Source organism: Crinia signifera, chromosome 2 (genome assembly GCF_055691185.1).
Source record: "Crinia signifera chromosome 2, ASM5569118v1, whole genome shotgun sequence".
Lineage (NCBI taxonomy): Eukaryota > Metazoa > Chordata > Amphibia > Anura > Myobatrachidae > Crinia > Crinia signifera.
In genome coordinates, this window is record NC_139218.1 from 118,305,719 (window position 1) to 118,331,634 (window position 25,916).

Sequence of the window (25,916 nt, forward strand, 5' to 3'; positions counted from 1 at the left end):
GTTTCCTGATTTTTTAATACCAGCCCCGGCTCTTCAGCCTGGTGCTGGTTACGGCAGTGGGGGGGACCCCACGCCGTTTTCTTTTTTTTTTTTTTACCCTGCCAGAGATGATGCAGCTATGGAACGCCCACTTGGGTCGAACGTGCGTACACACTGCACTTTTGTTCCGATATGGGGCCATCCTGTCGGATGAAAATTAAACAGCAAAGTCCTGCAATTGTGAATGGAATCTAGTAATGAGTGTAGATGAAAGATGTAGATCTTGTGCAGAGCAGAGAAGTCTGGTGGGGATATATTTTGAGATAAGTGAAGAGATATATGTTGGTGTAGTCAGGTTAATGGCCTTGAACGCCAGTAAAAGTATTTTATATTAAATACAGGCAACCAATGGAGGGACTGACAGAGTGGATCAGCAGATGTTAAATGTCTAGCTATGAAGTTAAGCCTTCCATATTATATAAACTTTCAAAAAGCAATCCCACACAATAAAAATTATAAATTTGTAGTTTTACATATATTCTGATTAAGGTCGCTCATTTTTTTCCCCACAGGGAACTGACCACATTCTGACACATGCTACAAAATTATGTTCAGCTGAATTTAACACTTCAATGTGTGTTAATGTGACCATGGGCGGTACTCAATGCCCTATATTGCAAGCTTGAAGGGTTTGGTGTTCCCTTTTTTTGGAATCAGCTGCAGTTTGGAGTAATTACACATACCGATTCTGCCGATGCCATGTGTGCTATGAGATGCGCGCTCCCGCGGCGTCTCATCGCTCAGTACAAAAAGTATGTGCTGCACATACTTATCGCATGCACAACACATGCAATGCTAATTCAGCACAAAACGCACGGCAGAATCAGTGCGTGTATGGGCACCTTTAGGCAGATCAGCGCTCAATATTGTTTTGCTTTTTTTCAACAATGTAAATACCTGTTTAACTACATTGTTATTTATATATTTGATATTCATTGTTATTTATTCATTTAATACATTTCATACAGACTATAAATTATTATTAGTTTTTGTACTAAAATTTAGGCTCCAGGCCATGTATCTATATGTGAGAATTGAATATATTACCTATTCCCGCAGTATGCTCTGTAGATCCTTGGAGCAGGCAATTCTCCCACTATATATGTGAAGTGTAAACTTTTCTAAAAATTCTCCCACAATGCTGTCTGGCATGTGCTGCTCTGAAGTAAATTCAGACAAAATGGAGATCTAGTGGGCAGGGCAGTATTATGATGCCACAATGCCACTCAGCCAACAACAAAAACTGCTCCTAACCTATTTTTCAAACATAGCCTGTAACATGGCAGTTACAGTTTGGAGCCGATTGGCTGGTACTTTGGGGCAGATTTATTAAGCCTGGTGAAGTGATAATGCACCAGCCAATCAGCTTCTAACTATCAATTACTTTTCTATATGCTGTATGTGAGTAACATATGTTTACGTAAAATAGGCGTGTGAGAAATCTGTTATATCACTGTCATACCTGCAGGATCACCACACTAAGGCCCTTATTCTGATTCACTCGGAAAGTCACAATCACTCTCTAGTGGAGAAAACCATGTGCACTGCAGGTGGGGCTGATGTAATATGTGCAGAGAGACACACATTAATATGAATTATTACATAGATAATATATTGCTGTAAGCTTATTTTCACGATATAGTCTTTAGATCACTTGGATATATACATGCGATGACTGTTTACTAACTATGGAGCTTTACAATTAAACAGTGATCATATGAACTAACAAAGTTATAACTCGCTCTAAAATCCTGTTTCAAGTAATTGCATGCAATACTAACCACTAACAATGAGACGAATAGATGTGATCTGAGGACAATATAGAGAAATTAAGCTTTCAGTAATATATTATCTATGTAATATTTTATATTAATGTGTGTTGAATATTGGCCAGTATTTTGTTTGTTTAAAGATTTTTTTGTGCAGGCCAGCAGACCGCTCGTCCCATTCAGTAAGGTGGCGGGGACAGAAGGCTTTCCTGCCAGTCTCCGCTTCAGGGAGATGGGCAGGAAGTGGGGGCAGAGCAGGGAGACGGACGGAGGGCTGCTATATCTTCCGGAAGAATGGGGCACGCGAGCAGCTCGTGCACGCATCCCATTCTGGCGGAGAGCGGCAGCTGGTGGGGGACAATGGATGGCGATAGAATCGCCAGAAGCCACTCTAATGAGAGCGGCTCCATCTGTATATACTGCACGATCTTTGGAGCCATTTTCTATATCGAAAATCGATGCCGAATGTCATCATCCCACTGTCAGATTCTCAAGAGACCCGGACCCCATATAAATCCCAGCGATCGGTGCTATTTTTATTCTGGCTGTGGTGTCCATGCTGACTGCTGCGGGAAGGGTGGTGGAAGCTGCTGTGAGGGCAGCAGCAGGGTGGCGATAGAGTATACAACGTCATCCCCTTGTGAGTGTTGCCATCAAAACTGTTTGGTTTGCCACAAAATGCAGCGGACCTCGCCGTTTAAGGGAATCCACGTCACCCTCTGACGGAAAGGATTCCGGACAAACATTAAATACAGCTAGGGGGTTGGACGGCGAGGATGGCATTTCCTCGCCAAAATCAAGCCGCCCTCGCCATACAAACCCCCTCCGCCACGCAATAAATACACCTCTATGTGTTCCTATTAATTTTGGACACATATTTGGATGGTCTACTACGTTTTCTTTAACAGGAATGATAATACTCTTCTTAGAATATATATTTTCTATGTCTCAAAGAGATGTGTCTGAAATTCTATTGATAGGCTGTCAATGATGGTTATATTAGTATATATATATATATATATATATATATATATATATATATATATATATATATATATATATATATATATATATATATATATATATACATATATATATATTATGAACAAGCAGAAGTCACTCTAAGAATTCATTCAAAACTGCACGGCGGCAGTCAATGCAAAAAACGTGAAGACACTGGTATAGTGCAAAGCCAACGTTTCGGGCGGGTAGCCCTTTATCAAGACATATATATATATATATATATATTTAAATTGGCTTTCCCATAAAGGGAATGGCCAATGTCCTATATCTACACAGTATTTTACTATATTGATCTTAGTACCTTAACATATGGATAAACTGTATATGACTACAGTGGCTTAATATATGCACACATTTATAACCAAACATCAGTGTATTAAACTTGACATCTAAGGGAGTATCTTATCAAAGAATACTGCACACCTGTCTGCTGTCTCCTGGTTTAGAAAGAAATGTAATAAAATTCAGCCACAAAACTGAAAATAGATATATCAGGATGACAAGTTTACACTTCAGCCACATAGGCAAAAAATTATTCTCACAGCGGAAAGCTTCAAGCTGTGTGCTAACATTTAAAAAGGACACCAATGTGTTGGGCAAAGATTTCCACATTCACAAATAAACTCTGGGACAACAAAATGTTCCTTCCAAGTCAAAACATAAAAGAGAACATTTCCAAGTAGTGTGCGATATGTTCCAAAAGATCAAGAACACAGGATGAATTAAGAGGGAAGTACTTCAATTTAGTCCTTGCTTACAATGAATGGCTTTTAAAAGCAGACTATTAAAGGAATCAAATAAGTCAGAACATGAAACCGCACCTGCTAACAATACACCTTTTCATGGCATCGACTTGTAAATCAGCGTAGAACTTTGAAAGTAGAATGTCTGTCCCTACACACTTTGGACAGTGTATCTTTGTGGGTTGCAGAAACATTAAAACATACAGCCAACTAATTCACTAATAACAAAGAACATCACAGAAGCACAACCCTGTTGCTTTCACTGTGTAATAGGGAGCTGGGCAACTTTAAAAGCAATTACTGGTGAGTTTACAACTGGTTAGGTTTTCCATTCTCTCTCACTTTTTCCCAGCAGCATACAATCAGGACTGGAGCAGTTGCCGTGTGTGGGCACAGTCACTGTCCCTGCATAAGACTAGCAGGGTGCCTCAAAGTGCACCCTGTGGCCAGTAGTGCTGTAGACATGCAGCCAGCAGTGTGGAGAGGTATTTGGAGCGCCCCAGGCAACTATACACTCTTCTGCCAGCTGCCCAGTATTCTTATGTGATGTCACATGTTCAGGAGCAGGACAAGCACAGAGCACTGGTGAACCCTGCTCCAGCACTGCATGCCATCTTAAAAGAGAGACGCATCTTTCTACAACAGTGGTCAGGGAACAGGGGTAAAAATGAAAATCCTGGGGTAATGGACGGTCGCGCTACCGAGACACAGCCAGGCATGCATATGAATCTATATGCATGCCTGGCTCTGTTTCGACAGCGTGACCGTTGATTATCCCCAGGAATTTAGTTTCATTGCATATAGAATCTATATATAGATTAGGGTTCATTCTAGCACCCGCCATCTTTGAAAACCTATGCAGTTCCTCTTCCCTGCCTGGGTTGTTGCTGTCTGCTATAGTGCTTATAGCACATTGTGGTCTGTATGTCAGCACTGATATGCAAACCAGACCAGTGCCCGAAACACCACAGCAGACAGACACCCCAGACAGGGAACAGGAACTGCATGGGTTTTCAAAGATAACGAATGCTAGAATGAACACTATAGATTCTATATGCATGCCCTGCTGTGTGTGTCACAGTACTGTAGTGTACACAAGGGCTGTGCATTCAAGCCCTTGTGTATAACAAGTTTGCCTGCGTGATACACTGGGTCCTGCCTCCAAATACGCCCGCTTCTTCAATAGACGACTAGTTGCTGTGCCATCTCAGCTGCAGTTTCTTTGTCTGGTTATAGGCTCCCGTCAAGGTATACTCCTCTTTAGTCTGAGCAAAAAAAAAAAAATTCCTAGACGGTCACTAGTTCATCTTGAAACACTGACACTAAGGGCAGTATTCAATGCTCCTGATTCACCATTTATTTTTGGCGAATCGGGCTATTTTCACTCCCTGCGGTGAATCTTTTTCACTGAAAATCTGATTTACCCTATTCAATGTTCACTGTTTGCCGAAAGGGGTTCAAAATTGCCATCAGGGGCAGCGAGCCGCTGAGGCATTGAATAGGGTGAGAGGGGGGCTGGCAGTGAATGCTCCAGCCCTCCGGAACCCTGCGAATGTGCAGCGAATCCTAAACAGGACTCGCTGCACATAGCGATAATTAACATTGAATATTTCCCCAATAGTTGCCTGGCCATCACATTATCAATGGCTATACCACACACAGCCTGGTAGCCATTGATGATAACGACCACCATGTATGGCTGTGTGGTACAAATCACTGTGTAAATGCCCCCGTTGTTGCCATAGAGAAAAAAAATTGGTTAAGTGAAGGTTACCATGTAACAAACAAGCAGTGGTAGATGGCACTTACTAACTGAAAGAACCACTCAAAGTAGGTACATGCGTAATGTAGACTGGTCCAAGTAGGTCCAGTAAAGCTATTGCAGACTTTGCTGGAGAGGAAAGTGCATTATTGAATAGACCGTATCTAGATCAGGGGTGGGAAACCTCAGGCCCGGGGGGCCGTATGCGGCCCCCGTAGTCTGAGTGACCCTCCCACCTGCCCGGCGGCTTTGCCAGGTGTCAAGTACAGGGGAATTCTCGCTTGAGGTCGGTATTTCTCGCAAGATTCCTTTTAATCAACAGCAGCTGGAGACTGTCAGTCCTATTCAGCGGCAGCCGCTGGAGCGTGGGACGGCTGCAGCAGGACAATTTGTAAGAGAAAATGTTACATATGGCCCCTGAAGGTTTTTTTCCCTATACAAATGGCCCTTGGCACAAAAAAGGTTCCCCACCCCTGATTTAGTCAATAGGTCAACACCAAAAGGACGACATGCAGTAGGTAGAAAGGGTCAAAAGGTTGACAGTTTTCCATAATTTGTGTCAGTCAAAACCCGTCGATGTGGACCCCTGAATTAGTGTAACGCGCTCTCTCTGCTTGGCACACTTTACGATCCACATGGAGTTCAATTGAGAAGGATAAAGTATAAAAAAGTCCCAAAAGCAATGTGGGGGAATTGTGAAAAAGTCCAAGTTTTCATGTGTCAACCTTTCAACAATGTTGTCTTATTGATTCTCCATCTAGACACTGTAGATCTATCAATTGGAACCAAGTGAGAAGGCATTTTCATTTTTAAACACAGAAGCAGTGAAACGGCAGTAACCCTCAAAAAGTGTATTCTACGATAGAGTTAAGGTCCATACACACTGGTCGACTGCTGTTTTAAGTTACTTTCAGCTCAGATTTGAGTGGCTTTCAGCTCAAAGACGCCCAGTGTGTATGGGCCTTAACTGCTGCGCGCTCCAGCAACATCACCAGGAAAGCCGTTCATCTGCTGGTACACTGCACTATGCCGCCCCCCCCCCAGCGATGTAAATGATCATCGCTGTTCATTAAAATATTTTACTAAAGCTAATTCTAAATAAAAGTTCACCAGATCAGCCAAGTGAAAGTAGGCACATGCAACACTGGCTGCATTTATACAATAGAAGTATTGTAGCTCACATGTACACAAACAGTTTTACAGCAGTGCAGCCATGTAGCAAACTGAATTCATGTGTCTGAGTTTACGTGGCTGTCATAGCGAAATCTCTAAACACAACTCACCTATAAGCAAATCTTTGCATAGCTAAAAGCAGAAACACCACCTGTTATAAACACTCACTGACCAAGCTAAATATTTGACTTGTCAGCTAAAATACTGTAGTTCAAAGTCCAGAGAGACAGATGCACACCCCACTTTCATTAGGACACAATCTTTATTGCATGCATTAAAGATACATCAAATTTCTTTTGATCTTAATATTTAACAGACACCCCATGGGTGTTAATTCCCAAACCAGTCTACTATTCATTCACAGAAGGTCATTGTGAGATGTTCTCTGGCAATAACTCACGGAACTACATTAGACCAATAAGACTCTAGACACACCTCTTATTATATAACTAAACAAAAGGGTAAAGTCTCCATAACATAATCTGTTTGGGATTTATAAAGACATTAGGTGTGGCCCCTACAAACTAGGTCACTCGTGCAAAATGAGAAAGGTAATCTCACTGGTTTGTGCAAGTACAATGCTGGGCCTAGCAAAATATTATAATAAAAACATTTAAAAAGAAATAAGCCCTCAACTACAGCACTATACTGTATAAAACATTTTAGTAAAGATTGGTCATATAGATCTCGAGCGATCTATCGAGCGAGATTGAATATATAGTAAGTTTAATTTATATAGCGCACTTTCTCCAACAGGACTCAAGACGCTTTACAGACATTAAAAATAATACACATAATACAGAGAATGTTGGTGAAACAGTAACAGACAAGTCACAGACAAACGAAACCCTTGAGCACACAGTAAGCACAATGCAGGAGTGGTGCAGCTCTTTGGATAATAACTTCCATGGGTTGTGTACTCCACCCTGACAAGGTACCAGGTGCGGCAGCCCTTTTAGGCGTTCTGCGTAGGATTACCCAGGGTGGAATATATTACCCATAAAATAAATTACTCAAAATGGGTGATTTCAATGTATACTCATGTCCATGTATTTTACATCCCATCCACAAGTGCACCAGATGAGGCAGCCATGGTGGGCGCACTAAGAAGGTTACACTGTAGGAGGCGGGCCATACAAGGACCCAATGCATATATTGGAAAGTACATACTTGTGTAGTAGTATGATAAACCCTGCACAGAAACAGCCACGTGACCCACCTCCTGCCCACAGAGATACCATCTGAGGCAACCAGCTTGGTGCACTGCATGGGTCAGAGCTGGCAGGGTGTACAATGTGCGGAGGTACACATTACAGGAATAACATGGTGGGGTAGATGTATGCTGCAGGGGGGGGGGGACATGAACACGCCTCACGCACATAGGTGTGGATCAGTTGGTCACCAGCAAGTTGTAAGACAGTCATTAGGTTGACATGGACACAGGTTAAAGTACACCACATCTGCTCGGCACACTATTTTATTCTCCCATCACGCCCTAGTGGATGGTAGGGCATGAAATACCGCCTGTCGGCAAAAAAAACAGTGAAAACCCCCATGTCGACCTTCCTGCTGGTCAACCTAATGACTGTCTAACAACTTGCTGTTGACCCAATGACCGTATCTCTCTCTCTCTCACACACACGGACTCTGGAGGATACTGATGACTTGTTGCTCAGTTGTTCGGCCCAAAGGAGGTCGGGAAGTTGGGACCAAAACGTTGCTATGCTGCTTTGACTTCTGCCATACTGCAATATGTGAGGAATAAAAATATATGTGCTTTGAAAATCTGGCGAGTGCCCCTTCACTGTTGCTCTATAGGCACACATTATAAAGAACACATACATAATTATTGGCTAATCTGCCTATTTTAGCAGCTATAGATTACATACACCATCAACCAATAGAAGTGGAAGCTAGCTAGCCAACAATGGTCATTTCCCTAGAAATGGCCAATTTTCCTAGTACTCAAAGTCAAACGATAAAGTGCATACACCCTGTGCAATCTACATATAGAGTCCCTGCCCTGCATGTGTTTTTCTTTCATATATTCATGCAAATATTAAAGTATATACTGGTTATAAAAGGTTTATGGAGAGGGCAGGGAAGCCGTGAACGACAGGGGGGAGGCAGAGGATGGCAGGAAGCCGGCCTGATGACTCCTCAGATTCCTAAACCAGTGATGTGAGAAATGTTAAGTAACAGACAACTGAACTGATTTTTCAGACTCCTCTGATCTATCAGTCAATGGTCCAAGAAGTCATCAGCCTCACTGACTGTCAGCAACATAGGGTTGCAACCCCATGCAGAGATGGTCGCAACCCACTTTGGACACACAGGAGTAGATGTATGAAGCAGTGATAAGGGAGGAGAGGTACTTTATCACCAGCCAATCAGCGCCTGACTCAAGTTACAGGATGGGTTTAAAAAGGGACAGTTAAGAGCAGATTGGCCAGTGACAAAGTACCAGACACTTTATTACTTCTCCTCCCTGCGTCATACATCTACCCTTCAGGTTGATAACGGCTGCAATAGACGATTTGAACAAAATGTATCATGTTTTCTGGTTATATCTGTACTGCAGTTAGACGAGCAGACGCAACAAACGACACACCGAAGGGTAGGATAGTGAATACACACTGGCAGATGTGGTCAAATGGTCATTCAGATTCTTCTCAGAACAACAAAGTGCACCAAGCTTAAAAATGGTCAAAATATGTTGTGTCATGTAAAACATAGCAGCAATTTAATATATTCTTGTTCACAACATCCTACTTTAAGGAATTCTATAGAATCAAATATTTTTTTTTTTTTATAGATCATAAACTGCCCAAATGAATAAAGGAGCAATGGGATGATGAGCAAAACCTGTTCTCCATTTTACTGAGCATGTGCTGCCTAGAATTGCCTAAAATCTCTTGAATAAAACGGTTAATCACTCAATCCATGGAGGAGATTAAATACCAGAAGGGTTATGTGAGGTGATTACATTGCAGCACTGTGCGAATGAAAATGTCCTTCAAAAAAAAAAAAAAAAAATGCTCTTTCAAGAACGCACAACTATGATTTGCCTGTGTAGTCAAAACATTCTGGAGCCATTTTTTATTGCACATCAAATGTATGCTACAAAGGATACATTTATAGAGTGGTAAAATTATAAAGAATGCTTTTACCTGCCCAAGTCAGAACGGGTATTTAACGGTTATTTATATGGGTGCCGGATGTCTGACCGACAGTCGGGATTCCAACAGTCATTACACCAACGTTGGAATCCCGACTGCTAAAATCTCGATGGCTAAATCCCCAACAAACGGGCAGCAGCTATTCTCTCTCATCGGGGTCCACGACCCCCATAGGAGGGAGAATAGAATAGGTGGCTTGCGGAGCGAGCCACTGTGCCCGCCCCTAGTCCCGGCAGCTGGGATTCCGACGTTGGGTTAATAACTGTCGGAATCCCGACTGTCTTTGTGTTATAAAAAACACACCCATTTATTTAGCGCACACATTCCACAGCGCTTTATAGAGAATATTTGAACATTCGCATCAGTACCTGCCCCATGCGCACACACATTCATTCTAGGGTTAATTTTTTGGATTGTGGGAGGAAACCAGAGTACCCAAATGAAGTCTAGCGCATGCAGGAGGAGAATATACAAACTTTGCAGAGTTAGGGCCATCGTGAGAATATAACCCATGACACCAGCGAGATAGTAATGCTAACCATTGCACCATGCGTGCTGAACTAATTTTTTTTAAATAGTACGGCGTCCGCTCGCCATGAGTCTATTCTGCCTTCACGCCCTAGTGTGTGGTAGGTCATGAAATACCACTGGTCGGCAAGCAAAAAAAAAAAAAAAAAAATCATTGTCACCCTTTTGACTGTCTACATTCCAACCATGTGCACATTAGTCATGCCGACCTATTTCAGGAGTCAACCTAAGCCATGTCCACCTTCAGTGGTCGACCCAACAACTGTACACCATCCAAACACATAAAAAAAAAAAAAAAAAAGTACACCAAACTGGTGAATGGCAGAAAAGAAAGAGCTGTCTAAAAGTCACTAGTGAGATTTGGTCCGATTCCGAAGGATCGGGAAGATAAATCATGGTTCTGTGCACATCGGATCGGAGAAGTGCAACCACTTTGGCGGACATGTTAATACGTAATTTCAGTGTCCCTTTCTGCTTTGCCTAGTTAATGAGGCAAAGCAGGAAGCATTATGGTGGCGCTCAAAGTGCTGCTATAATACATCTGCCCCATGGAGGGGAACACACACCAAAAAATTAACTATGTTAATCCTTAATCTATATACTGACTTAGGCCATTAGGGGCAACTCATTAGTATTTTGATGCTCTTAAGTAATGGGTACTTGTGTATTATCACGGCGCCCATCGCATCGCATACCATAAGGCATACGCTGGTATGCGATGCGATACAATGTTAGCAGAGGTTATACAATTTCAAATTGTATACCATCGAATTGTAGGCCATATATAATGGTATAAGATTTTAAATTGTATAAGCACCCTAATGGGTGGTTTCAATGTTAAATGTGCCCCCTATAAGATAAATAATTGTATAAGCACCATAATAGGTGCTTACAATGTTAAAAGTACCCCCACGCCACCCGTGCTATCAACGCCAACCCTCCGACCTTTTCATACCCCCACTATCCACGTCGGTGTGGAGTGGACTTTATATAGTGTGGCGAGCACAGCGAGCCACCGAGCCCAAAGCGTGGCGAGCGCAGCGAGCTTCGCGGAATACATGTGAAGTAATGCGCAGCCCCTCATATGCCATTGTATGCCATATACAATGGTATACAATTTTAAATGGAATACAATGCCATACGACTGAATATCGTGGGCGCCGTGATGATACACAAGTACCAAGTAATGAATACCCTATGAATATATTCAATTATGCAATTCAATGTGTGCCATAGGCGCCCATTGCTTATTGCACTTGCAGAAGCACCAGGTTTTGCCATGTTAAGCATTTAGTATAAACTATTGTACACGCTGCTGAGGAACGAAAAAAAAAAAAGCAGACTAGTTGCAGTTTTTGGCAGTTAAAGTCATAGGGGCATCTCTTGGTAATTTGGAATTCCCACTGGGTTTTACTGCAACATTTATATATACTTTTTAAAGATATTTTTTACTTAATTAAATTTAAATAAAAACAAACAAAATAGTAGTTACACATTTACAGATGTTGAGCTACATCAGGCATGTCCAAACTATGGCCCTACAGCTGTTGTGAAACTACACATCCCAGCATGCCTTGCCATAGTTTTAGTAATCCCTAAAAGCAAAAATGTAGCAAGGCATGATGGAACTTGTAGTTTCACAACAGCTGAAGGGCCATAGTTTGGACATGCCTGGGCTATAAGCTCAAGAACATGAACATTTCCCAATAACAAGAAACTAGACAAACACAGGTCACTATAGAATTACGCAAGTTTCAGGATTAGCTGCACTTTAAATGTTGAAAAAGGAAGCTTATAATTGGTATGGCATCACATAAGCCATAAATATAATAAAGTGATAATTTGGCAGAATAACAGCGCTTTTAAATGTCATTATCAAGTTATTAGAACACAGCTTTTATTTTAAAAAAATAATACGTTTATCTGTAGTTTTGCTGATCACTGGGAAAAAAAAATGCAAGCAGGATAATGCGATAGTTCTTTTCTACTAAGGCAGTGGTTCCCAAACTGTGTGCCTAGGCACCCTGGGGTGCCTCAGGACACTTGCAGGGGTGCCTTGGGTTGGTGGACCAGGATCAATTCATATTATGAATGGTCAATGTAACAGGCAAAACCAGTGCTGGTGGATGCCAATCATAATATATGTGGACAAATAGAAGGATCCTGTCCCTAACCAGATAACTGTGACATATAAACACAATGTACTTAAATTTAATAATTTTTTTCTGAATTTCTCGATAAGAAGTATTTGGCCTAGGGGTGCCTTGAAAATATTTTGATGCTCTAGGGCGCCGTGATTCAAAAAAGTTTGGGAACCCCTGTACTAAGGTATAGTAGGTTGCCACAGCCTGCTAGAAAGTGCTACTATACATTGCTATATTGTAGTCTATGGAAATGCTAAAAGAAACATTAAAGCAAAACAACTATAGTAAAGATTTAGACCTTGTAAGTTTCTCCAGCAAGGTTCTGACATTTATATTTGGGCATTACAGATACTTAAAGCAAAAATTGATTTTACCTACAGTAAAATAAGCATTCCCACTCAGCAAATAATTTCATTGTTCCCCAGGAATTAGTAGTGACAACACGATTTTTGAAAACTGTATGTACAGTAAGATAACATTAACAATATTACCGTTCATATCGTCTGTGCACGCATTATATTGTTAATGATGTGCCTCCAGTCATCTGAACATGCAGTTAGAATGTGTCTATGTAGTCAACAACTGCATGTTCAGTGGAGGGTCGGGTGAGGTCACTGAAGTGTGTATGCACTATATCGCTCGCCTGGGTGTACCACCAATATCGTTGAAGTACCAGGAACCGCATAGTGTGAGCCCAGCTTAAAAACCGTAAAAACCCAAGTAGGTTAGCATGTCATTAATTGGAAGTCCCAATCCAATTATTCAGAAAGAATGTAGAATATAATCTGGCATCTGACAAATATTTTTGTGACATTGCATTACATCAAACCTGAAATTCTCCAAGGCAAACATAGTATCCGGGAGCACGTTTAAAATAATGTGGACACTGCATAATGGTATCACAGGAATGTAAACCAGGAAAGAAACCGGAATCATTAAAACCATTATATCTTTGTAGAAAGAAAAACAAAATTCATACCTGTAGTACCGAGACTGTAAGTAGGTTGAGCACACAGCTTTTGAAACATGACTGGCAGAGCCAAAGTCTATCACCTTCACTCTATAAGGCTGGCGTACTGGATCCACCAACATGATGTTCTCTGGTTTCAGATCAGCATGAATCAGTCCTAAGCTTTTCAGCTTCATTAGAGCAGTGGCAACTTGCTGTAAGATGGGTCTAATGTACTTCAAAGGAAGAGGGCTGAACTTGTTTTGCTTTAGGAAGTCATACAAGTTCTGCTCCAACATTTCAAAAACAAGGCAAGTGTGATTCTTGTGCTGGAAGCACTCATAGGACCGCACAAAGTTATACTCATCGGCATTTTCACTGCTCAAACGTGATAGTATGCTTACTTCTATCTGACCTTGCCTGGCATAGGAAGGATGATTCTTTAGGATCTTAATGGCCACGATTTCTTTTGTGCTTCGCTTCCAACATTTGGCCACTTGACCAAATGTCCCCCGGCCCAAAAACTCTAGAACCTCATAGCTGTTGGTCATGGAACACAGGATTTCATGCTGAACGAGTTGGTAGTCACCCTCTCCATTGGAACTGCTGCTTTTAGTGGTTACAGTGGTGGTTGTGGCAGCTGCACCCACCGCGGTTCTGTTTTGCAGCATCAGAGGTGGCCGTTCATCAATAATCTGCACGCTACCGTTGCTGTCCACTTCTTCACTTTTTCTTTTCAGGCCGCATTTTTGGTAAGGTTCCAATAAAGAAACGTTGCTTCTGTGGTTTAAGATCTGGCTGCTCTGAAATGAGGTGGTGGCTCCGCTGCCTGTGCTATCTGCGGCAGTTACTACTATGTGCTCTGCTGCAGTGGCTGGGATAAGGAGACTGGGCTCGTATATAGGTAAACTGAAGTTCGCTACCTGGTGAGATGAACTTGTATGCCCTTGACCGACTGAGAGGTTTTTGCTATGTGCGTAATACTTGTTGCTGTTACCCAGTCCCGTAACATCCCAGCCAGAAGGCTCAACTTTGAGTTTCTTTGCACTACAGAAGGCACTGGACGATATTGAAGGAGGGGAGAACACCTGCAGCTGTGATGCCATACCTGAAAGAGAGAAGCATTATTAATAAAACAGAATACATTTTATTTCCTTTTCAGATGTCATTCTCTATTTAAAGTCACTTTTATATTCCAGAATACTCAGTTGCGCTTTTCAATGGGAAACAAGTGATAAAACCAACTGGGTAATAACAGAGGTAGGAGGGCCCTGCTCACAATCCATAGGCATTACACCTTTATAGAGAGTGTGTTTACTGTACATAGGTGTTGGAATAGGGAGATTGGCGCCTCTCAAGAATTTAAGAGGCATCAGTCAATATACTGGGTTGCACCCACCCGTCAACATCACTAAAGTGGCCTGAAACAAAGAGGGCAAAACAGACTATGGGGTAGAGCAGGCTTGCATGAAGGGGGCGTTGGAATGTGGAGGGTAGGCGAGGCTGGCATAAGGGGGTGTTAGAATATGGAAAGTGGATGAGGCTGGCATATTAGGGGTAGAAGCATAATATGTAATGGGCATTACGGTGTATGGCAAATTACATTATAGGCATTATGGTATGTTGTAAATTATATTACAGGCATTACTGTGTGCAGCATAATGTGTAATAGGCATTAGGGTGTGCAACAATGTGCAATGGACAAAATACTGATGCAAGTGAACACTAGCGATACTCGCACAAAAATATGACCACAATGGGTAGGACACTGATGGTGTGAAAGAAAAACCATTCATACAAAATGACTGAGGAAGCTATGATGTAATTTGCTTTGAAGCATTTGAACCAAAAACATAACAAAAATGAACCACTGTGCTGAATAAAGGTATTGTTCAGTCGCAATCATTCCATACAGCAACAATCAGCAAGTCTGGATGGTCATCGAGGCTTGTTCAACACCTGTTATTTAACTGAATAAAAGCAAACCATCACCTGATGCCTAGCAAAATACTTTCAAAAGAAAATTACACATAAGCCTTCAGAACAAGGTATTAGAGCAAGACCAGAGGTCTAGATATGAGTATGGGTCACAGGGTCAACCAATGAAGGTTGACATGAGCCAAGGTCGATACATAGGAAGGTACACATGGGCTTAGGTCAACAGTCAAAAGGTCGACATGGGGGTTTACACTTTGTTTTAATCCCAAATGTCGACAGTCTACATGTACACTAAAAAAGTGCACCGTGTCCCCTCGCATGGCTTGCTATGCCCGGCATACTATTTTATTCTCCCACCATGCGGTAGTGGATTGTAGCGCATGAAATAATGCCTGTCGGCACATGTCAACTCACAAAAAAAGTAGAAAACCCCATGTCGACCTTTTGACTGTGAACATAATGCTTGTGTCGACTTAATGACAGGTCGACCTTCCCATGCGGTGAACCCGATGCATGTTGACCGAACAACTACAACTACACTAGATACACCCTGTAGTTGCCCGCTGTGCAATGATGTTGAACAATGAACCAATTTCAGTTGGTCCGGTGACTTCATCAGTCCAAGATATCCACATATGTATGTCAGCAGATCAGATAGGATAGTCATGTACCGATAAAGAACTGCAATTAGGTAACCATTCTTCCTACACTTCTAATAAGCATTTATGAAGAAGCACTTACAGTACACTATGCTATTGATGTCTCAGACAAGCATCAGTTTCCTCTTTACTATACTACCTTAACTTTAAAGGTATAGAGCTTCTTACCAATATTATAAAAAGAACAATTAAAAGAAAAAAAAAAACTATTTTGCAAGCCAATGGTTTTTACAGCAATGTATAGTTAGATAAAAACAGACATTACTATGTAGAAGACAAAACTAAGCTCCCCAAGTATGCAGATAATTATGGTGTGCAATGGACAAGTGAGCAAAAACAGCAGGTTTCATGTATCTATGAAAGCAACCCTGCAATTCACCCTTCAGCATTAATTATGTGACTGCCCCTCTAAACACTGATCAGTGTAAGCCAGAAATATGGGAGTCTAGCCTGAGGTCAGAGACCCAGCGACGAAAGAAAATAACATTGCAGTCAACTGGTATTATGTACAGGGCTGTGCAGAGGAGAAACAGAACAAACTGACCTCTTATGATGATTAATTCAACCCTTGGAAATTAGTAACCGATGTCCTGTGGGGGTTATTTCATTATCAAAACAATGAATGCAAAGAGTGCAGCTGTGCAGTGACATTCAAAGAAACTGGAAGAAACCTGCCACCCTCTCCTATGTAGTCACAGAAAACCCTCTGACTGAAGGCCACACTTCATAGTTTAACAAAGACAAGTTTTCAGAGGCAAACAAGAATGGGTTTCTATATTTGACAAGCAATTCTATAACGCACTCTTCTTTTAAATGTATTCGTAGGAGAGAAAACATAAAAGCTGCAATAAATCCGGGCAACATGCCTGCTATTCCACTAAATATACGGATTTGCTGGGATGTATGCCATTTATGAGCTCTGTTTGACTGCAAAAAAAATACCTCTTAAATGTGTATACACATAAAGCCGCATCCAAGCAACTCTACATTCATACTAATAATTAATTACATAGTTTCAAGCTATACAACTACAGCCACCCATCTACACTGACCGATGCTTCACAAGATAATGATCACAGCTGCATTATAGACTTTGGGGATATCCAATTAGCAGTGGTTATTCACCACCAATAGGTTCGGCCGCAACTATCCTATTAGCCCAAAGCAGACTTCCCTTCTATCGAAACTGCGGTTATTGAGTATTATGCTTGGTATACCACATAATACTCGATAAGCAGCTCCCGGGACCTGCAATAACACATCTGGCTGAAAAAAAAAAAAAAATGAATGCAATATCAGGCCATTTTTCTTGTCAAAAGCAGCTTCGGGGTTAATAGGATATCCCACTAATATACTTATTGGGACAGGGCTATCATAATTAGTTTAATGCCTTACATAACTCTACAATTGGGCCAAAAGTGTATACAAAGTAGGAGAGAGACAGCCATAGGTATATCATTTGGTCATACTATGTTGCTCCAACCACTGCGTTTGCCTTCTCTTACTAGAGCGCTCCAGTTCGATACCCCAAGCCTCATCCATACGTCCATTAACTCCATATGTATTGCTCAGTCTCTACTTTACATCAGTGACCAGAGATGGTCGCTGATGAAAAAAAAAGAAACTGCCGGGGGGAGCCCGGCAGTGGTAATCAGCTGGTCGCAGGAGCATGTTCCTGCGACCAGCGATCACCACAGGGGCAAAAACGGGAGCGCGCACCCGGCGATATATCGCCGGTGCACACTCCCATTGCCGGCAATATGGTCGCTCAGCGACCATATTTCCCGCGATTTTGCACAAAATCGCCCCTGTGTGTGCGCACCTTAAGTAGACCCGAAAAAGAAAGCAGAGACATAGGGGGATATTCAATGTCTGCTGATATTTCTGATAGTGGAAATATCAGCAGTCAATTCCAACAGAGATTTGCCTGCTACAGACGTGCCTCGCTGTGCATGAGAGTCTGTCATGTCAGAAACAGACGTGGATTGTTGAAAGTGCATTTTCGCCAGGACTTTCCCACACTCGAAACCCGGAACACTGAATTACGGCTGTCGAGTTACTGTAGGAAGAACCTAAAACAACCTGAGATTCTGACTACCGGGATGTTCTGATAACCGGAATCCCAGAATTGAATACCCCCTAGCCTGTTATCAGGTACCGGAATCATGTTAAACACACTGGGGGGCTATTTAATGTGTGCTGATATTTCAGAAATAAAAAAATCGGGCACATATCTAGTCAACGCCTCCATTTCGGCTGCATTGCCGCCCATGCAGATTTAAAAATTTTAAAGTTGAATCTTAATTGTCAAAAAATGTCACTAGTGTCAAATCTGCCTCCATTTTTTTTTTTAAATCTGCAGGCATTTTTTCAAATCGACAGGTTTTCCGACCATCACATATAAATTCAACCGAATCTTGTTGAAAAATGCTGATCTATCCGTCAGAAATATCATCACACATTGAACCACAAACCCCCACCCCAATGGTGTTTGGAGATGTATCTCAGTTTAAACATTTTTACGGTTATATAGTGCCGAATTGTAATTGAGTAATCTACACATTCAAATTTGTGTAGTCTATTTTTTTTTTCTTTCAATTCACACTAAACGGGAGCCCGCATCAGAACGGATTGGGATCAAATGCAATTTGACTATATATTCAAAATCAAAAAGGAATATCTCACCGTGTGTACACAACATGAGATGCTAAAAGTGCATTGATTTGGATTTTTACATACACTTCAGCCTTTCAGAATACAGTAATAAAGGTTTGCATTTTTGGGATAGTGACCAGCATGAGGCCTTGACATTCATTTAGCTTAGTGGTAGGAAAAACAGCTGGTATGAACTTCAAAAGATCAATATGTGTGCCAGTAACTTTGATGTCACTTAGGGACAAGGGTTATTTACATAGAAAAAGGTACACCTTCCTAAAAAGAGGCTGGTCTAGTGCCTCGGAAAATAAAGAGATGTTCCAAGGAACCTTCCACTAAGCGCTCACTGAGAAAATTGATGAAACACATGGACTTTTGTAGAACATAGACACCTGCTCCAAAAATTATATCGACTATGGTATTAAACCATTCTTAAGTTGGGTACACCAGTGACATTTTAAATTATTTGGATGTGCATTACTGCTAGTCATTGGTTGCTCCTACATCAATCGCCAGCAGCGACTCATCTGTCGGGTCCTGTTTACACTATGGAGGCAGCACTTGAAGACAGTGTCAGCATCAAGCCCTACCACAAACTCTGATGACTCGACGCCACTCTGCCCCTGTCCAACGTCAGTGACCCGGAGCGAAGCCTTGCAAGTGCCGGGTCGCTCCCACACTACAAATCCCAGGTGCAACCCAGCATTTGGAACATGAAAGGGGTATTAAGGTTGTATTATCCTCCCATCATAGGATGCATATATACACAGACGAATGAATACACCAACAGGGAGTACTTACAAAGGCTGGTATCCTATTACCTGTGATCATTTTTGGTAATTTGACGCAGATAATTGGATACTGGTCTAAAGCTGGGTACAAATCTAAAAAGACTTCTGTCCAATCTATCTGGTGGGAATAAAAATCTGGTAATGCAATCAAATGTCAAACATTTGCTCCCAAACATAGAAAACATATCCCTAGAAAAAAAAAAAAAAAAAAAAAAAAAAAAAAGCTTAAGCGGTGATGGAGGTTTTAAAAATAAAATTCCATATATACACATAGTAAAAATAAATAAAAATGGTAACGGTATGAAATTCTGTTTTGATGTAGCAATGGACTGATTCAGTGGCTCCTGGAGACCCCGTGATTCTTAAGAGACTGTATAAATTGTGGACAGAGGGATACCTTACTGAACATTGCCACTTTTTTTGAATCAGTCCGTTGCTTGGTTTTAGAGACCACTTTTCACCCAATTGAGGCTGTATAAATTTACCGCTATGAACAGAGGAATACCATATTGAACACTGCAATTACCTGTGTTAATTCATCTGCTTAATTCTGGTCTGAGAGAAACTGAGGCCATGTAAATCCACCATTGTGGACAGAAGAACATTGTCACTTTATGTATGAATCTAACTTGAGAGATCTTTCACCTGAATCGGTAGCCCCAAAAAACGATTAGAGGATATAATAAACCCATAAATTATATAGGAGACATCTCCTTATTGGATTGATTCATGGCCCCTGATGAAGTGCAAAGGGGCGAAACGCGTCGGGCCACGGATCTGCATTGTATGTGGCACTTGATTGAAAAATCCGAAACAGTGCAATGAAATGGATGAACCGCCAATAAATGTTTACTTGTTTTTACAAATTTTTATTGATTTATTGTATGTACAGCCACATAGTGGTATACCTAGCGCACCCCTATTTTTTATTTCTATTTCTTTCCCACTTGTACCTTTATTAACAGCGAGGTATTATAGAGGTGCTGCTCTTTTAAGCGCATTATTGGGTTATTGGGGCCACTATCTATATATTCCAGTTTATAGTGGCACTGCACATAATTTCAATAAATCTTGCTGGGGTGCATAGCTCAGGAACAAATCCACGACTCAATGCTGTTGTGAATAAACATATGGATATGCAACAAGTCTGGTGAGTGCTCTCTGCAATGTACCCCCTATCTATGGACCAAACCTGGATGGATTTGTTCCTGAGCTATGCACCCCAGCAAGATTTATTGAAATTATGTGCAGTGCCACTATAAACTGGAATATATATATATATATATATATATATATATATATATATATATATATATATATATATATATATATATATATATATATATATTTTAGTTCTGCCAGGTATTCACCATTTATTCGAATCCCGGATTCTCAAGAAGACTAACAGAATTTTTAGGGATTCTTCCCATCCTAGTAGCGATCGGTTTTCCTTACTCCCCTCCAATAAGCGTTATCGTTTGGTCTTGTGCAAGTCCAAACGATACAGAGAGAGCTTCTTTCCAACAGCAATTCGTGTTTTAAATTCTTAGTCTGAATTTTTTCCGGGTATAGATCTTGATTTGCATATTGTTCTACTTTTATTGTCTTTTTTCTCATCTTTTGTATTGTTCACAACTGAATTTCGTTTAATGTTCATGTATGTGAGCATTTTATGATAATAAAGAAAGAGAGATAGATAGATATCTAGTGTTCCCGCCCTGCCCGATTTTTAAAGGGAAAAATGCGCCCTGCCCCTCTCGCAGGGCCCCGCTGAAACAGCCTAACGGGGAAGCCCAGCGTCGCCGTAGACGGTGATTTCCCTTGCGCTTCCCCGGCACGCCCATTTCATGGCGCCGGCCCGGGACCGCCCCCAGCTGTGGCCCGGTCCGCCCTGCCCGGTCTCCATCCTAGAGTGAACACACACACACATATATACATCATTTTGGATAAGGGATATTCAACCTGTATATTCAAAAGCTGATAAAAATGTCAAAGCTCATTGGCCACATAAAATTTGTCTCCTACTGCAAAAATAGATTTTCAAAATGTGAAACATTGTATTGAGGAGCAAAAACTTCAGCTAGTAAACCCATCAGGCTCAAGATATTTAGCTTCTCACAATTACGACATTAGTAAATATCATGCAATACTAAAATCTAAGTAATTTTGACCCCTGCGGTCTTTAAACTGTAAAGGCCCATACACACTGGGCGAGTTTACTAATCTGAGCTGCTTTCAGCTCAAAGCTGCCCAGTCTGTACGGTTCAGTGATGAGCTGGGATCACTGATAAGCGCTTCCGCATTATCGCTGGCTGGGCAGCTTACCTGCTGGTATTCGCAGCAGAGGAGCGACGGAGTGGACAGCTTTCCATAGCGTTCTGCTATGGAAAGTCGTCCACCTCTTGGGGGGAAAAAAATAAAAATATTTGCTCAGTGTGTATTCACTGAGCCAATTTTCAGCCCACGGATTTTTCTCCATCATCAGTCAGCATACACGTGGGCCAAAATCGTGTGTATGGACCTTAACCGACAGACTAACAATGAATTTTATAATATGCAAAAATAAAAACAAATGCAGATATGAACCAACAGGCACAGTAAGATGGGATGCGACCATAGTCAGAAGAGCTGACCATGGATGTACCTTATTGCGACTGTGCTGTCCTGCTGCATCCTCGACCATTAAAAAGAAGAAATTCACTATGCGCAAGGGACTTCCTCCTTCCAGACCACCAATCATGCAGCAGCATGTGACTGCCAGCACCATTACCATGCATTAAGCATTTTGGAGCATGTGTCAGTAGAAAGTGGGGAAATTAAGTGCCTCTCTGTACTCACAGGACTCATAGTTAAGGCCCCCATACACTAGCCGATTTTGGTCAGATTTCAGCCAGATCAGTCGGATCTGGCCGAAATCGGACCAAAATCGGCTAGTTTTGATGTCCCCTCAGATCCGATGCGCGGTCCCGTGCACATCGGATCTGCGTCGGATGGTCGGACCTGCTGCACGTCCGACCACCCGACTTGGGACCTAGTGGGGCGGCGCGGCGGTGGAGGGAGCAGGGGGGGCTGGGGACGCGGCGCGGCTGCGGGGGACACAGGCGGCATAGAGCCGGGCAGGGGAAGCCGGCCGGGAGCTGTCAGTAATGAATAAAAAAAAAAAAAGCCCATACAATGAATGGGCGGCCTGTGATTGGCTGAGCGCTCTCTCAGCCAGTCAGCAATTGGCTGAGAGAGCGCTCAGCAGCCAATCACAGGCTGCCCATTCATTGTATGGGCTTTTTTTTTTTTATTCATTACTGACAGCTCCCGGCCGGCTCCCCCTGCCCGGCTCTATGCCGCCTGTGTCCCCCGCAGCGTCCCCAGCCCCCCCTGCTCCCTCTACCGCCTCGCACAGACGCTGTCCCCCGCAGCGTCCCCAGCCCCCCCTGCTCACTCTACCGCCTCGCACAGACGCTGTCCCCCGCAGCGTCCCCAGCAGCGGGGGACACAGACGTGTCGCCCGCAGCGTCCCCAGCCCCCCTGCTCCCACCTCTGTAGCCCCCACCCCCCCCCCTGCTCCCCGGGTTTTTTACATGTGATAAATCGAGACGATTTATCACATGTAAAAAATGGCACATCAAGTGCCAATCTAATCAAGCTCCCCCGGGGAGCAGCCGGGGAAGTTCAGGGGGAAGTCGGGGGCGACTTGTCCTAAGGACAAGTCGCCCTAGTGTATGGGGGCCTTAACTGTGCTCAGAGATCAGCAGCAGCAGAGGAGACTGATGAGTTCCCCGAAACAGCCACTGCTCGATTGTAGGAGAGAGAAAAATGGAGATTAGTAAGTGTGAACACATGGTGGAACCTTTTCTTGGATTTTGACTATGTAGTTCAAATAGATTCAACAGCGACTGGGCATGAAATAATTTTTTTTGCAACATTTGATGCAGATTCGATATTGATGCGCGTTCCCATGTAGTGTAAATCCAAAATAAGAGTAGGTATTGAACACTCGGGGGAGTAATTAAATTAGTTGCTGTAAATTACCACAGCCATTTGATCCCCGGAGGGCAGAATTTAAACTTTTTCCATAGGACTTCCTGGATGCAGGAGAAATGCCTGATAATTTCTCCCTATTGATTCTAAAAGCAGGAGCCTCCTACTGTACCTTTAACAGAGTTTGTGGTATCACGGTTTACAATTGTAAAGCACAATGGAATTTGCTGCGCTATATAAGAACCTGTCAAAAAAAAAAAAAAATTGCTGAATTGTCGCTACTGCAAAAACAGAACTTATCCCAGATCCATGTGTAAACTTATCCCAGATCCACTTTTAATTAAATGTAAGTCAAGTTGTTGTTTTTTTATTTATTTGGGGGGGCTTTTTAATTAATACTTTTTTTTCTGTTTCCCTTTGTTTTTATTTTTTGTCCCTTGCTGTGCAACAGCAAGGGACAAAAAATAAAAACAAAGGGAAACAGAAAAAAAAAAAGTATTAATTAAAAAGCCCCCCCAAATAAATAAAAAAAACAACAACTTGACTTACATTTAATTAAAAGTAAACTGCAACAGTGCATATCAACTGATAAGCTATACTTCCTTACATGAGCCTCCACTCAGTGCTACACAGATAAGAGCAGAGAAAATGCGAATGCCATCAGTCTGCACCTTGTCCCAGCTCCACTTCAACAGAAATTCCGAAGTCATTTGAAATCTCCTTCAGAAATACGAATGTTGGGAACCAACAAACTGTTGATTTGGTAAATGAAGGATCTACAGAGTACAACAGAACAATCCCACCCAAGTAGCACATTTACCATGAACGTCACTAACGATATAAGGTGGTCAAACACGTCACTTTTTTTTTTTTTTTAAACATAGCCTTCCCTCTTTAATCACTAGTGTCACTTACTGGCTCTAGGATTACAGAACAAGTACTTTCAAGAGTGCAGGGCAGTAAAACGAGAAGAGAATGCATGGCTTACTGCAAAAGCTAATGAAAGAAAAACCACACACACAAAACCATTTTAACAGAGTTCTGCTTCGATTACACTCATCTCTTCTGAAAGTTTTCATATTGCAAGATGAACGGCTAGGAAAAGAAATAGAAAAGCAGTCCAGTTTTCCAGGGTAACTTTGGAACAGAACCTTTGAGTTACAGCATAGAAACATTGGAAGAACATTAAACCACACTTAGCTTGCTTCTAAGTGCCACATTATCCTTCACTACAGAGATCAAGAATGTACTGGATGCATGAAGTAGAGAGGCCCTGGGGAGTAAAGCTGCACCAGCTTGATATCTACTTATAACAAACAAGTGCTTATATGACAGAACACATCCCCCAGATTAAGCGAGAAACGTATGAGTAATGTGATCAGCCTTAAATTGCATTCTGCTATTTTCAGTCCAGGAGGAAACAAGGGGGGGATGTTTCTGTCAGACAAAAAGACTTGTGTACGAAACCAATTGAAAGATTACATGTATAGTAACAGTTTTAGGAATATTAAAGCAAAAGAGTGAAACAATTATAACGCACTTAAAATAGTTTCTCCTCTGAGAATTTCCAAACTAGGAGTTAAAGTACATATGATTTAGACAGATAATAATAATAATAATAATAATAATAATAATAATAATAATAATAATAATAATAATTCCTATATCTAGAAAAATAAAAAACTTACCAACTGTTGCCACCACAGCTCTGGTAGCAGACATCATACATTATTTATGTTAGACTGAAAGAACACCTATGTACATAAGCAAGATTTAATAATTTGGTCAAACAACGAATGAGAGTTGAGAGGACCAGCAGTTATAAGTGGGATCACTGATTAATCCTATAGATTGTAAGCTTGCGAGCAGGGCCCTCCTACCTCTATGTCAGTTTATTACTACCCAGTTTGTTTTATCATGGTTTCCAATTGTAAAGCGCAATGGAATATGCTGCGGTAGATAAGAAACTGTAAATATATATCAGTTAAAAAAAAAATGGGGAACCAATTTGATACTATCTATTATCTCCTAGAAGGTGCTAAATAAAAAAGTAGATTCCGATTGGTTGCCCATAGCAACAGCCCATGTGAAATACAACTCTGATATTAGCAAATTTCCCCCTCAGTCTCAAAAGATATACTGTGCAAGTGTTGCATTTCAAATTAAAAATCAGCAGTTTCTTGGTACTTTGCAGAAAATAAGAACCCAGTGCTAGCAGGGCCACACAGTACCTTGCAGCTCAACCATGCCAGACATCTCCTGCTGCTTGGCATATTGAGGCTACACATAGGTCACATCTCTAGTTAGTTTTAAGTAGAAAATTTTAAATTATTAAAATGCAACATTTTTCAGAAGGCAAACATCTAGGTAAAGTGATAGGGACATATTTCCATATATAAAAGACTCAAGACCTTGACTACAAATTCAGACACAAGAACTTATAAAATGTAGCATTCAAGAGCTAGCTTGCTTTTTGACCCAAAGAAAATGAGAAAAAAAAGTTAGACATGCCTGTCTGGGGAACAGGACTGTACTCTGAGAGAAAAAAAAAATGAAGTATAAAAGGTTACCAGTGCCGCATGCTACATT

General features: G+C 41.6%; 1 protein-coding gene across 5 annotated transcripts in view; it reads right to left on the reverse strand.

Moving 5' to 3' along the window:
- The window catches only part of HIPK1 (homeodomain interacting protein kinase 1), an 82,934-nt gene that overhangs the window by 51,143 nt on the left and 5,875 nt on the right, over positions 1–25,916 (reverse strand). For all 5 annotated transcript variants that reach the window (XM_083172759.1, XM_083172762.1, XM_083172761.1 and 2 more), the window contains exon 2: positions 13,340–14,417. In XM_083172759.1, coding sequence (XP_083028885.1) covers positions 13,340–14,415 — 1,076 coding nt within the window. In that variant the 5' untranslated portion in view covers positions 14,416–14,417. The remainder of the gene's footprint in view (positions 1–13,339; positions 14,418–25,916) is intronic.